This window comes from Hypomesus transpacificus, chromosome 23 (assembly GCF_021917145.1).
Source record: "Hypomesus transpacificus isolate Combined female chromosome 23, fHypTra1, whole genome shotgun sequence".
NCBI classification, from domain to species: Eukaryota; Metazoa; Chordata; class Actinopteri; order Osmeriformes; family Osmeridae; genus Hypomesus; species Hypomesus transpacificus.
In genome coordinates, this window is record NC_061082.1 from 17,351,127 (window position 1) to 17,365,578 (window position 14,452).

General features: G+C 44.9%; 1 protein-coding gene across 1 annotated transcript; it reads right to left on the minus strand.

Annotated features, from left to right (window-relative positions):
• Positions 1-4,421: 4,421 nt before the first annotated feature.
• fdx1 (ferredoxin 1) lies at positions 4,422-10,904 on the minus strand. Its single transcript, XM_047047806.1, has 5 exons — positions 10,894-10,904; positions 10,522-10,569; positions 10,296-10,420; positions 6,208-6,337; positions 4,422-4,740 (listed from the first exon to the last, which is right to left on the minus strand). The coding sequence occupies exons 1-5, from the start codon at positions 10,902-10,904 to the stop codon at positions 4,620-4,622; spliced, it is 435 nt and encodes a 144-aa protein (XP_046903762.1). The 3' UTR covers positions 4,422-4,619.
• Positions 10,905-14,452: the final 3,548 nt, after the last annotated feature.

Sequence of the window (14,452 nt, forward strand, 5' to 3'; positions counted from 1 at the left end):
TCTTGGTATGAACAAGAGTTGCTTTGTATTTTAATCTTGTTTGAATCCAGAACTTACAACAACCCTAAACTATTACCCAACAGAGTCCAACATGGTCCAACGTAGTTAACATAACATATACCAACATAGCTCAATGTAACCCAACACAGCCCAGCTTAACCAAATTTGACCTAAATTTGTCCAATGCAACCCACCATAAGCAACTAGACTGAGGATAGCCCAACATCACCCAACATAGCCCAACATAGCCCAATGACACCAAAAACCCAACAGGACTGCAGATGTACTGCATTGTGTTGTGTCTGTGGACATTAGTATGAAGTCATGTTGACTGTCAGTAGCAGACTGTATTCACCACATCTGCTCATTCTCATGAAGCCCAGAGGCTGGTGTAAACATCACAGTTTCCACTATTAACTCATACTGTATCAAAGCTGGGCATAAGGCCTGATGTTGTGTTAGACAGCACTGGCTGTGCTGGCCAGGTAGCCAGACGAACTGCCAAGTCTCGCAGCTAACAGAAACTAACATCATCTAGAGAGCTGAGGATGCGATACTCAGTAATGAGCTGTTACTGCTGAATGATACTAGAGTCTAGTTTCCAGTATGACCACCACCTCTCTTACACTCTTACATGGAACCTTGAGATTCTCCATTATCGGAAAACCCTCAGAAAAGAAAATGATTCTGGCTACGTCTCCAATAATTTGATATCAAAACGTGAGCGAACAGGAAGTGGCGGGGCAAGTTCAAACCCCTCAGTTCCTGCAGCCATGACCTTTGACCTGCGGGTCCTTCTGGTGGTGATGAGATTCTGAACGCCAGCCCTCCCGAGGTCACAATCAACAACACAGACTTGTTCCAGAATATCGCCATTCTGTTGGTACTGCACCGCCCCCTCGGAGACAGCGTACGTGTGTGTTGCCGCGTGTGTTGCCGTGTGTCGTAGCGGCTGCTCGCTCCTTCTGGGAGGCACGTAGCTTGGTACAGTCCAGGTGCGGCCACTGCTTCCAATTCCTCCGTGGTTTCCTCGGCTACGGCCCGTTTGCCATTGTTTGCGTTGGGCCGAGTTAAGAGGGGGCCCTCTCTCTCTCCCCCCGACATGCCTCGTCCGCCTCGTGTCCCAGTGGGATGAGGTCAGCGTTGATAGGATCTCGACTCACTCATGACCGTGAGTCAAAACAGCCATTAAAGTGTATTTTCTTCCTTTTTTGCACTCTTGAACCTCTGTAGAGCACACGTCACCTCCCCCTCCATAGAAAGGCTGGTCGTGCCCCAGCTATTGTTTCAGTGTCACACATGCTGGTGTTGCAATGTGGGGCAGGCGTTAACTCACACCCCACAGGTCGCTTTCAGGGACTCTCCAGATGATTCTGATCAGTTTCTGGGCTGTAATTTAAAACCCAACGATGACATTTGACATTGGAATGCTTGAGTTTAAACTGTAAGCACAACCTCTTTTACTATGCTGTTTATTTTTGAGGGGGGGGGGTCAGGATTTCTGTCCGAAAATCGTGTGAGATGACATTCCAATGACCTTCACTGCGCTTTTTTACGCAAATGAGTTTGGAATAAGTTCAATCGCCTTTATTTGACATTTCAAGACACTACTGTGCAATTAGAAGATAAACATGTCATTTTTGAAGAGGGCCTGAACGATGTCCACATCTGAACACCACTAATTACAGGGCCGTGCAGAGGAAGAATGTGTCTGTTGTGTTACACAATGCGACGACAGATCGTTGAAGGTGGACCGGAAGGAGCGAGGACAATGATGAATGGGGAGAGAGAGGCAGAGAGAGGAATATACTTGTCAGGGGGACTCAGACTGTAAACTGGAAGATAGCCCAGTCTTAGATAAGCTGCACCATGGTGTTGAAAGGCCATGTGATGACTGCCTCTGTGCTGTATGAGTGTGAGTAAGTGTGAAGGGCTGTGCAGACGATGCTCTGAAGAGACCTCGGAAACGCTCTGGTCTTCAAAGCCTTGTCCTCAAAAACACCCAAATACACACACACGCACACACACACACACATTGCCACCGAGAAACTTCCTGTATCAGCTGCACAGGTGTCTTATCAGGGAGCCTGCTCGCTTTGAGGATCAGTAGTGTGTGGAGGCATTCCACCCCTGCTTCAAAGCTGCCATTTTCCGTTTGCCCAGGAGTGTTTGAGCGTGTCTGCGCGTCCTTTCATGTGTGTGTGTCAGAGAGAGGAAAGGAGCAGGGGTACAGGACACTGACCTTTGTTGGTATTAACATAGCAGCGTTGGTCCGAGCCTTCATCACCCCACAACCTTCTCTCGTCATGTCCCCCCTCCTTTCACAGACCGCCTCCCCCAAGCGTGATCCCTCCTTCCGACTCAGCCTCGTCGGGCTTCAAATACAGGCCGCCATTTGATCTGGAACACCCGTCCCTTCCTGATGACACGGACGTGGGTAGCTCTTCATGTTTAGAAGATCAGTGGATGACTAGAGAACATCCAACTGTGTGTGTGTGTGTGTGTGTGTGTGTGTGCATGTGTGTGTTAGAGTTTAGGCTTGACTTATTTTTTTTGTCCAGTCCGTACTTCAAACAGATGGACTGACCTCCATGTCACGGAAGCACTCAGAGGACCATCTGATAGAAGAGATAGAACTGGTGACCAACCCAACACACACTCACACACACACAGGTTATGTAATGCCAAAGACCATAATAATAGCTGTTACCTGGCCAGGCACGGAAGACCCCTGAGCCTGCAGTCCATGAATGAGAGATGGACGTCAAGAAACAGAGAGAGAGAGAGAGAGAGAGAGAGAGAGAGAGAGAGAGAGAGAGAGAGAGAGAGAGAGAGAGAGAGAGAGAGAGAGAGAGAGAGAGAGAGAGAGAGAGAGAGAGAGAGAGAGAGAGAGGGGTGAGTGTGTGAGGTAATTGAGTTAGGAATGTGTGTGTGTGTGTGTCTGAAAGATGAGTGTTAGGTGTGTATGTGTGTGTGTGTGTGATGAGTGAGTTAGGCATGTGTCTGTGTGTGGTTTCCATGGTAGGTAGTTATTGTCAGCTTGATCTCTGACCTTAAGCACCGCCTTACATAAGACGCACTCTACATAAACATTCAGAGTACATCTGGCCCTTTATACTTACACAATAACTCAACTGCAGAGTAATTATACAGGCTTCTCTTATAATTAAAATGTACTGACCAAGACTGGAATGCCAACTTTAAACTTTCGAGACCTATGGGACCTGTAGCTAAATTGTGTGCAGTTGTGTGTAGGCTAGGTGAATATTATGTAGTTATGGTTAGATTAGGTGAATGTTGTGTTGGTGCGGTTAGGTGAAGTAAGAAGCTTGACTTTAATGAGTTGGTCCAATCAGGAGACATAGGTCATGTTTCACGCAACATTATTGAAGGTACAGAAACATCATCTTGGCGCTGTTATTCTGCTTTGAGACAGCCCTCAGAGCTCAGACAGCCATAAATTCCCCCTGACACATCAACAAAGACAGAACCAGGGGTGGGGGCTGGGTTGGTGGAGGGAAACAAAAAGTATGAATGAGATTTCCTGGTCTGAACTAGACAGCGCCGTTAACGTTGGAGAGGATGATTATATCATCCTGTGACAGTGGTAATATCAACTGTGCAGTTCACCACAGTCTCCCGTCTGAACCAGTTCCGCTTGTTTTTTAAATGATGCAAGTGTAGTACAGTACGAGCTATTGACTTAGCTTCATTCCACACACGGATGCATGCAAATACACAGGTCCACGCATTGCTCACATTCTGTTCACTGTTTCCATTCTGTTTCGCTACACCCAAGTCTAACCCTTCCCTTCAACCATACTCCTCTCCTTGCTCTCATCATCTTCTCTACCAGACCCCTTTTCCCTCCCTTTTCCATCCCTCCCCACCTATTCTATCTATCTCTACTCTGTCTTAGTCCACCCCCCCCCCCCTCCTCCACACACACAAACACACAGAACGAGGCATGTGTGAGATGTGCGACAGCGGCTCCTCTGTCAAACAAGATGTCATCACTGCCAGGTGAGCGACAGAGCATCCCTTCCCCCTCTCGCCCCTCTCTCCCTTTCCCTGCCCCCTCCCCCCCTCCTCCCTCCCCCCTCCCTCCCCCCTCCCCGGTTAATAACAGCTCTGAGCATTCCGTGCATTACCACAGGGAGTTCTGTTGAGTTATGTCTCAATTAGGCATAGGAAGTGACATTTCTGGAGGTCCACAAAGTTTGCCAGATGATGGACTGTGTCAGTGTGGAACACCGCGTTTCAGCTCGTAACAGAGTTACAGAGCCGAGGTCTGGAACGAGTCGGGATGTTCTCTCTGTGGCAGTCAGCCACGTCAGTGTTCACAGTTGAGGCGCTCCGCCATTCACTGCATGTCGTCATCAGAGAGAGGGGTATTTGTGTGTGACCCGAATGGAAACGCTGCATTTCAACAATCAAAATGTTTGATATTTGGTCGAGACTACTTTATTGCAGGGTTTTATCTCTACACAGATTGATGTACAATCCCCTTCCATGGCGACTTTGATTCCCAAGGAGAAGGGAGGATCAAGAAATCATCAGTGTGGTTCTAGTTAAAGGTGTGTGTGTGTGCGCGTGTGTGCATGTGTGTGTGTGGTGGTCTAAGAGGATTTAGTGGAGTCTGTGTCGTCCACCCTTCTCATGTCGTTAACCCCCTCTGGGATGCGCAGAGTGATGCCTTCCAGCTCCTCCGTCAGACAAACCTGGCAACCCAGACGAGACCTGTGGAGGGGAAGAGGAGGGGGCAGCTTAGCAGAGCAAAGCAATACACTCCATGTTACTATACACTCAAACTTTAAAACACCTATAAAACCACATAAGTAGGCTCACAGAAGAGTAACATGTGCAGTGCTGTTAGAGATATAGGTGGAGCACTCTGGCCTTGACCTGCTAACACAGCCCCTTCGATCCTGCACACACACACTCATTCTCTCTCTCACATACACTCTCTCTATCACACACACACACACGCACACACACATCCGGACAGACATAAACACACTCTCACATGTACATTCAGAGGCACCTCCGTGTCTTGGGGGAATTCCTTCGGTTACTAAGCTGGACCTTGGAGTAGACTCTTCCAGGGGATGAAGTTCATTCATGCATCCAGTCACTCCAGCTGAGACCACAGTCATGTCTCTAATGACACGCATCATCATCTTCCTCACCTTCATCCCCTCAGGCGCTGTCAGGAACTCTAACTCACTTCACAACGGAATACAGGCTACATTTGAGCTCAACCAATGGCAGAGGACCATTGCTGTAGCATTAGGTCTGTTTTGATTGGCAGGGTTTCCAGTGAAGCTCTCTAATCTCGCATGGCAACTCCACCTTTTACTGTAATTACTATTGGCTCTGATCCTTGCAGAGGTCAGGTGACCTGTCACTCACATGGCAGTTAGAACCTGGATCCTGCCACATGCTCACCTCACTGCGTCTGTAGAGGGGGTTAGTGTGTGTCAATGTGTGTGTTTGTTGAAATGTGTATTCATGTGTGTTACGGTAATGTGTGAATGTGTACGTGTGTGTGTGTCTTGTGCAGAAAATCTGGGATTTCTAATGTGCTTATGTTACTGTAATCATCTTCAGTAGATCAGCTATTGCCTTATTACTGTAGTATCTGTTCATGTACTCTGTCTTACGGTAATATTTATTCAAATACATTCCTACTGTAACCTATATTGTGTACAGTGAGGACAGCCACAGGTCTATGATGTAGCATCTGCCTGACTGAATAACAAACATCTGTTTGCTGTGAGTTATATTTGTTTTTCCGGGAACATACCGACCTCTGACCTCCATGCCTCAGAGGTAGTGACCCTGCTATAACACCGTTTCTCTGAAACTGGTCATTTTTCTTGTTGGGGTGTCCACTAACTCTCTACAATCAGCTGTTTTCTTGCTGTAATCCTGATACGCTGTTCCAGCGAAGACAAACAAAACCTTTCTTCCACATTGTATGTGTGTTAGTGTGTGTGCGTGTGTTAGTGTGTGTATGAGAACGTGTGTGTGTAGCAGAGCCTGCGTGTATGTGTGTGAGTGTGTTAGTGTGTGTGAGTGTGTGTGTGTGAGTGTGTGTGTGTGAGTGTGTGTATGTATGTATGTGTGTTAGTGGGTGTTAGTGTGTGTATGAGAGTGTGTGTGTGAGTGTCTGTGTGAGTGTATGCGTGTGTGTGTGAGCCTCACGTGTCTGTGAGTCCATAGGCCAGGTCCAGCATGTCCATCTCCTCGTCAGCCAGGTTCCCTAGCTGGTCATACACCGGCTGGTCCAGGATGAGGTGACAAGTGGAGCAAGCCAGGGTCCCCTCACACGCGCCTGGACACACACACACACAGACACGCACACACACAGACACTCTATTATTTTTCTTTTATCAGTTGCAACTCCTCAACTCCCAGCAGCAGCATACCTGATCTCTACCCAGTTGAAGCAGTGTTGCCTGTAGGAGGATTAAACACACGGGTGACAGCAGTGTTATCTGCTCAAACAGAGTAAACATGACAGAATCCATCCAATAGGAATGTGCTTCCTGTGTGCGAAAGTGAAGTGTTGCCGTGCAGAGAGTTCAGCCCGTCGACTTCACAATCACAACATTCTAAATAACGACCATGTGTAAGGCTCTCATAAAGCGTTTGACGTCATTCAATGAAAAAAATATAAACATTTCGGTGGAAAAGCCACAACCAAGTTGTATCTGTTTCCTGATTGGTCTGCGCCTTCGTGGCGTCTGTTTTTCTCGCTGGTAATGTTCTACTTGAGAGGGCTGAGCCCCACTGGACCCAGAAAACCTCTGCTGCTAACTTCCTGTCAGGTCGACCTCGGAGAACAGGGAGCTCTAAAACACTACAACATTCTAGAAGGTTCTAGAAGCACGTCTGGACGTATCTGAAGATGACGGGTTCATACAGGCAGCCAACCTGCCTTCTCCGGACAGCTCTTCACATTTACAAACGCTTGTGGTGAACATGGCACACTGCCACGATTTGGCTGCAGGGACAAGAGGCAATTGAGAAGAGGGGAGGAGGGGAGAAGAGGAAAAGGGGAGAAGAGAGGGGAGGGGTGAAGCAGAGGAGAGGTAGGAAGGGAGAGGAGAGAAGAGAGTAAACGTGTGGAAGAGAGGGTGCGAGTGAGGGGAGAGAGAGGGTATGTGATGGGGAGAGGAGAGGGTGTAATCGAGGAGAAAAGGAGATGGGGAGGAGAGGGGAGGAGGGAAGGAGGGAAGGTAAGACAGCAAGTCCAAAAAACATCCAACTCACCCACGCCTTGACCCGGCCCCAAAACAGGCTGTAAAAATCACCTCAGTCAAACAAACATGTTACATTCCAAACCGTTTCCCAGAATTCCACCAGACTGAATGTGGAGAATGTTATCTGAATGGTGTGGTTTCCAAATGCCCTCATGGAGGTCTGAGGGAGATGGAGGGAGAGCAGAAACCCTCTCACACCTTGATTCTGATTCTGACCACCCCGACATTCCTCTCACTAACCAGCTGGTCCTGGTAGGGCAGCTGAGTTAGCTGGGAATGCTAAGCTAAAGGCTGTAGGTTAGTTAGCTTAATTGGGTTAGCTAGGTTAACTGGGTTAGCCGAGTTTGCTAATGTGCGTTAGCTGAGTTAGCAGACGTATGGCTAAAAAGGTCACAATTCTGTTGCCTTGTTCGTCATCGAGTCACAGACTTTTTAAACATTGATTTTATTAATTAAAACCTGTCCGCTCTGGTTCTGGTTCTGTCTTGTTTAAGAAACATATAGATATTTATCATGTGCAGGATAGAGATCTGAACCCTAACCTATCCCCCTATGGGACAGATAGAGAGGGAGATAAAGAGACAGAAAGAAAGACAGAAAGGGAGAGAGACTGAGAGAGAACAAGAGAGAGAGAGAGATAGCAGTGAGACAGCCAGGTCAAAGGTGTAATTTGTCATGAAACAGATCAAAGCTAGCAGGATGGAATGGTGTGTGTCTGTGTTTGGGTGGGAGCTGCATGTAGAATCGCACACATATTTTTCACCTCTTTGTAAAGTGAATTATTTAATCGTTGGGCAATAGGCAATGTTCAGAACAATAACATTGTGTGTCAGTACAAAATTGACAATGGCAAACCTTCCAGCCTGAGATTTATAGACTGGCAGGTCATAAAAGGTGAGTGGTGTTATTGTTGGCCAGAAAACCACAGATAAACTGGCAAAGAAACACTGTTGATATTGTGGGAAGAAGTATTGCCTAGGCAAGAATTGGACTAGCACTGACTCAACAAACTCCTCAAAGCAAAACACTCAAACACACACACACACTCACACATACACACACACACACACACACACAAACAGAGGACTGTAGCAGGTAGCTCAAGTCCACCTTGACTTCCCCTGTAGCAGTCCTGTAGCTCAGTCTTGAATATGTTGCCAAGTCAAACAAAGGCAGGACATTAGAAAACAAAACGTTTGTGTCGAAAGCCAGGCCAATGAAAATCTGCGGAGGGCAATGTAAGGTTAGTACGTAAAACACCATATTTATGAACAGAATTCTGTTCCAATTGTATTGATCTTAATTGGTGTTTATGTTGTACATGTATCATTGAGATAGTTATAAAAACTCTCCAAAATGTTGGAAATAACAACACATTTATGTATTGAGTTCCTACTGGTCATCGTATGGAATGAAACCAATCCTCCTATTGGTCAGAATCAACCTATCAAGTCATGTACAGATACACCTATCATGGAGATGTCCAGTCTAGCCAACTTTTTCCACTAAGTTTATCCACACGAATACGAAGGCATGCCCACACTTTCTACTATGTTCTTAGATGTGATTCACTTGGCTAGCTAGTAAACTATTTACTACAGTAAGGTAACTAACTAGTAGCTAACCGACATAACTAAACCTATCTATATAAACGTTTTAAAATTACAAAGATGTTTTGGCTGATGTATAAGACATACCTGCTTGATAATAGGTAGAAGGTAAAGCAGGTAAACTGACCGTTGGCACCTTGTCAACAGAGCAAGAAGGTGCAAACAAGACCATGGTCTCCGAGCAACAACAGATTTGCTCGGAGGTCATAGAAGTGCTACTTTCCAGCTCAAGTTTGCACTTCTAGGTATTGGTTGCACACTTTTATTTCTGAGTACACAGCATGCTTGTATAGCATAGAGATGTGTGTATCTATTGCTAATACCCAACATCACTCAACTTGCTCCTATGTGAAGCACACACGGAGGGATCAAATAAGACTTTATCTTTGATGCTGTATCATTTGTTAATATTTATTTATGTTCCCACACACTGTAGATTTGAGAGACTTGGGTTAGAATCCATGTCCCAGACCCATAGAAAGAGAGAGAGAGAGAGAGAGAGAGAGAGAGAGAGAGAGAGAGAGAGAGAGAGAGAGAGAGAGAAAGGTAGGGCTGTCCCTGGGCAGGCTCCATTGAGAGTTTTCTCCAGAACTCCTTATCCCAGTACAAAGGCTTATGGCAACTGTTCTGAAAAAAGCTTTAGAAGGAGATGTTGACCGATGACCAACCTCTCTTATACATTCCTACATGCGTCTACTACAGCACCTTAACCAGCACTTTCCATTCTTAGTTCTTTTCTCTATCCCTCTCCCTACCACTCTCTTGCCCTCCCCCATTTTCTTTCTCTCTCTCTCTTCCACCCTCTTTGAAGGATCCCAGGACGGCAGATATGATCAACCCAATACCAAAATAGGAGCGACATTCAGCAGGGGAGAGGAGAGGAGAGAAAAGGAGAGGAGAGAGAAAAGGAGACTTTTGGTAGCATCTTGGATGACACACTCGTTTTCCTCCCACCCCAACTCTCGCTGTCTAGGTCTCCACAATTTCCCCCTGCTCCCCATAGCTCCATCCTCCCTCTCTCTCCCTCTCTCATCCCTTTCCTCCCCCTCTCAGCCATGGAACCCCTGTAGACCAGGGCAGCATTTTAGTACGTTCTAGAACCCCATTCTGACTGACACCAGGTCGACCTCAGCACTAGACCTAATATGGGCATTACCTAATGGCTTCCTATGGTATCTATATTAACTCCTGATTTCCTGTTGGGAACTTTGTCACACCTGTCCCGTTCCATTGCAGAAACGACACCTTCTACTTGAAAACTACAGAATGGGAAAACAATAATGAGTATAAACTGGAATTATAATTTATATTGCAGATGATCCTTGGACTCGAGTCTTCAGTAAATTAAGAGTCGAGGAAAGCTGCCATTGGACAACCTTTCATGGTTGGATGATCATGTGACGCAGAGCCTTCTTACCAAAGCCATCAAAGTCCAACTTCTGGTTGACCACCACATCCAGGAGTGTGTCGCCAGCGTTCCCCGAGCCTGAGATCTTAAATCCGGCCGGAGTGACAAACTGAACTGTCACTTTTTTTGCAGACCTGCCAGCCAGAGAGAGATGGTCACACACATAACTCAGACAGAAAGCTCATTTACTGTAATCAGGTATTTCTGACTGGATAGAATTATCTCTATATCTCACACTCCCTCTCTTTCACTCTCTCCCGGTCCTGCTCTCTCTGCCCCTTTCTCTCACACTGATTTTCTCTCTCCCTCTCACCTCTCTCTCTCTCTCTCTCTCTCTCTCTCTCTCTCTCTCTCTCTGTCTCTCAAATAAACACACACGACACAATTGTGACTTTTACAAGGACAGTGTGTTTCTGTGTGGACAGCAGAGATTGGCTGTCTGGTTTATAAAAGCTGCAGAGTATACCCTCTCACTCAGCAGATACCTTCATGGGGTTTAATGGAGTTCATACTGAGAGTTTAATAACGGGCATTACTCATGTCCCTTCCCCTAACGCTAACACTGCTCTCTTTGTGAACAAAATCACAAGCTATATGTGAACAATACCAATGTGCCATTTCTGCAGTTAAGCAATCTCACTTTTTTTCAAACCCTAATTAGTACATATTGGCCAACAGATTGATGAGTTAAACAACATGAAATAAACATGAAAACTTCATGAAATACTACGTCGTTTTTTTTCTCAACAGAGCAAAATTGGAAATGAAGCATCAAAGTGATGCTTTGCTGCCCTCTTGTGCCCATTAGTTGGAACTACACTCTGACACGTGACGATGTTGAACTGTGCATCTGAAGCAGCGTCTGGTAAACAATGTACATTACACTACAAATACTATGGTAAAAACGTATCAAATCTGTATAATTTGACTGTAAATAACCAGTGTTAATTTAACACCAGGAGCATTTATAGAGGTACCTATATAGATACCTGCAGTATATAAACACTCAGGCCCAGGTTCACACATGGATTAAGCAAAGTAAGAGACCATGAAGATCATTGAAAACGTTTTTAGTCAAGGCGATGGCTTGATCCATGTCTGGGAAGCTGGGCCTTCCCAAAAACGAACACTCCTGGTGGTAAATGAACAATTAGAAATGTTCTGTGTGCTGTTTGTTGGTATGTGTGTGTGTGTGTGTTTCTCTGTCCTACTCCTACCAGCCCCTTTAGAGTTGTGTGCACCATGTTCGAGTGCTTCTCAATCTAAAGAAGATTAAACAAGTTCCAGTCTCCACACAGCCATGCAAAACCTACACAGAACTTCTCCCTAGGTTATAGGCGGATCATCGTCACATCAGATAAAGGTAAGCAAAGGTAGGGGTTTTAATCCAAGCATGAATGTGTGCAACCTAACCTTAAACTGAGAAGATCATATAACCTAGTGACTCTACGCTCTGGCCTTGGAACAGATCAAAGTCTTCCACAGGATGTGTCTTGGCAGGTCATGATTAAACAACCTATTTTCAATAATAGAATTGGTATCTTTTTTTCTCCGGAATTATTTGAACCAGAAATCCCAGTAGAATACTAATTTTACAGGAACGATACGGGTTACATCAAAGTCTACCCTAATAGGCTACATAATGAGTTATCGAAATATCCCAATATTTCCCAAAATAGGATTAGCTAAACTATATCTAGTAGTGTAAATATGTAGGCTGTTGCAGATTAAATTCAAGACTGACATTTCAAAAGGGATGACCCCTCTAGTGTGGGTAATACGGTATTTTTGCCTTGTCTGAGTTTCCCCTGTGCTCCGCACCTGACGAAGAATTCATAAACTGCACTGGATTTTTTTATTTCACCCTTGCCCGACGGAAAACAGTTTTGCTGTTTCAATTCAATAACATTAAATGTACTCAATTCAAAGAGTTAGCTTACACTAGTATCCAGGAGGTAGCTAGTCAAGGGTTTGGTGTTCTGTTTGATCAACTCTCTCTTGAATGAGCTCTCTAGAATTATATTAATGACTTCTGACCTTGACCTTGCGCTATAAATTTTCATCACAGTTGTAATTGGACGATACATTTTAGCTTCCAAAGAAACTGTGATATGAAGACCAACGCTTTACAATCCACTTTGTTAAAATACAGTTGAAAGCGGACTTTGTTTTGGAAACTACGAAATAAAGGCGTCTTTGTCATATTATCTAACGTGCACAAAAAAAAAAATGATTAGCGGGTTTAATCCAAGCTTTCACAGCTGAAATGCCGGAAAACAGAACAATGCATGGGTTAGGCTATTAGGTTTACATACTGCATCACCTCAATTCCATTTACAGTAAAAGGGAAATTTAAGAGGCCAAATTGCCCTACGTGTGATGCTCATTATCAGCCAACTACTCTGTCACTAAACACTGAGGACAAAAATATGAGAATGGTAATAGTGGCGCGCCTTTCTGAATTTTATGAACTGTACACGCGCCTACACTGTCTGAGTCTATGCCTGACAGGCTGACAGTCTATGTTGTCATGACTAGCTTTCACATACGTACATCTCAAACGGATAATTGTAAACTGTAATATACTGTAATTATACTATAATACTATACAGTGTACACCATACCTCATAGGCTGAATGGATGTGCTTAACAGCACTTGGTTCCCGAGGAAGATTGATTGGAAGTTTGGAGACTTGCTGGAAACTCTTGGCAAGACATTCATAGGTGCGCATTTCCTCCGGCCGCGAAAGAAACCGTTTAAAAGAGGTGAAAGTTTACGTGTAGCTGAAAAAACTGACATTTTGTCACGACTCGAATGATAAATTAGACAGATACATAAAAAAGTCAGAAGTTGTTGCTCTGACTAGAAAGTCTCTCACGGTGCGTGCGTAATGACGGCGCTATTATCACTGAGGAAAAAGTGTACTTCTCAGAGTTGCTCAACAGATTATATGACGACGCTGCAGTAAATTGTACACTCAGCAAAACAGGGCTTCAGTGCTCTATCTTAAACCTCTTTGGCATCAAACGGCAGTATGTCTCCATCAGCCAACTCTCGCTCTTACAGTAATGCTGAGCACGACCCTATTCTCTCACGCTCTCATTGTATTTGTAGCATATCTGTCATGATATGTATGCTGTTGTTACATTTCTATACATAACAGGTACTTATTTACGCTGTTTACCATTACATTTATATATAGGCCTACGAGTGTCGGGCACAGGGTAAACCACTGCCATGCCCAGGAGTTGGTGTGAGGGTTATCTAACATGGTTTCCAGGTTTGGAAAAGCAAAGTGTACCCTTACTGTTCCACATCATGTTTGTAACTCTGTATAGGAGTACTAGTATCATTCATCTGATTTACAATCCAACGGTTTGGGGATCAAGTGAGCAAAATCGTATTCTTAAGTGTTGACCTTTGGCACCGTTGTCTAGCCACAGGCTGGGAAACTACGCTAGGATTATACTCGGATTATACTCGGCATGTTTTAGATTAGGACCCGAAGCCAATTGCCTGCAGATGGAAAACTGCCATAGGGTTAGAGAATTGGGGGAATTATAACGTGTAGTAGGGTAACTTGGAGCTAGATAGTTGAGTAGAGTAGAACAAGGTAGTAACACTTGGTTGAGAGTTGATTTGGGAACCGGGTTCCCGTGGAGCCAGGAGGAGTTAACCCACGGTCCAGAGGAGATTACAGACCATAATCCTCCACGCCACACCCCCTGTTAAGACTACCGGAGTACAGGACTTTACCAGGAACTGGATGTGAGCCAGGCATAAATCAAGGATATCAAAACCTTTTTTCATCTGTATATCTGAATGGGTTCAAAAACAAAGACTAATCGTGTTATGTGGTCATTTGCACTGTCCAGTCAACATTCAACAGTAAATTGGGGTGATAAAACTCTTTCTTTTGTATTTGATTTGAGCTTGTTGTGCAACATTTTAGTAATGAGGCCAGTGAAGGCCAGAGTCCTCAAAACCTCACAAGCTTCCTGAGAGAAACAATCTCTCAGACACAAAGACCAAATTGTTTACCAGAAGGAGCATAGACAAGCATTGACTTTGTTTTCAATGAAACGGTTCAACTGCCCTCTGTGCAGTGCTTTCGATAAAAGCATCAGCTCAACGTACACATCAGGTTACACATTCCTGTGCACCA

What these genes read in the sequence shown, in the direction of transcription:
- fdx1 (XM_047047806.1), bottom strand. An exon ending in GTTGGACTTTGATGGCTTTG is followed by an intron (nt 6,338 to 10,295) that starts GTAAGAAGGCTC and finishes GTGTGTGTCCAG; the next exon opens with GCGCGTGTGAGGGGACCCTG. An exon ending in GCCTATGGACTCACAGACAC is followed by an intron (nt 4,741 to 6,207) that starts GTGAGGCTCACA and finishes TCCCCTCCACAG; the next exon opens with GTCTCGTCTGGGTTGCCAGG.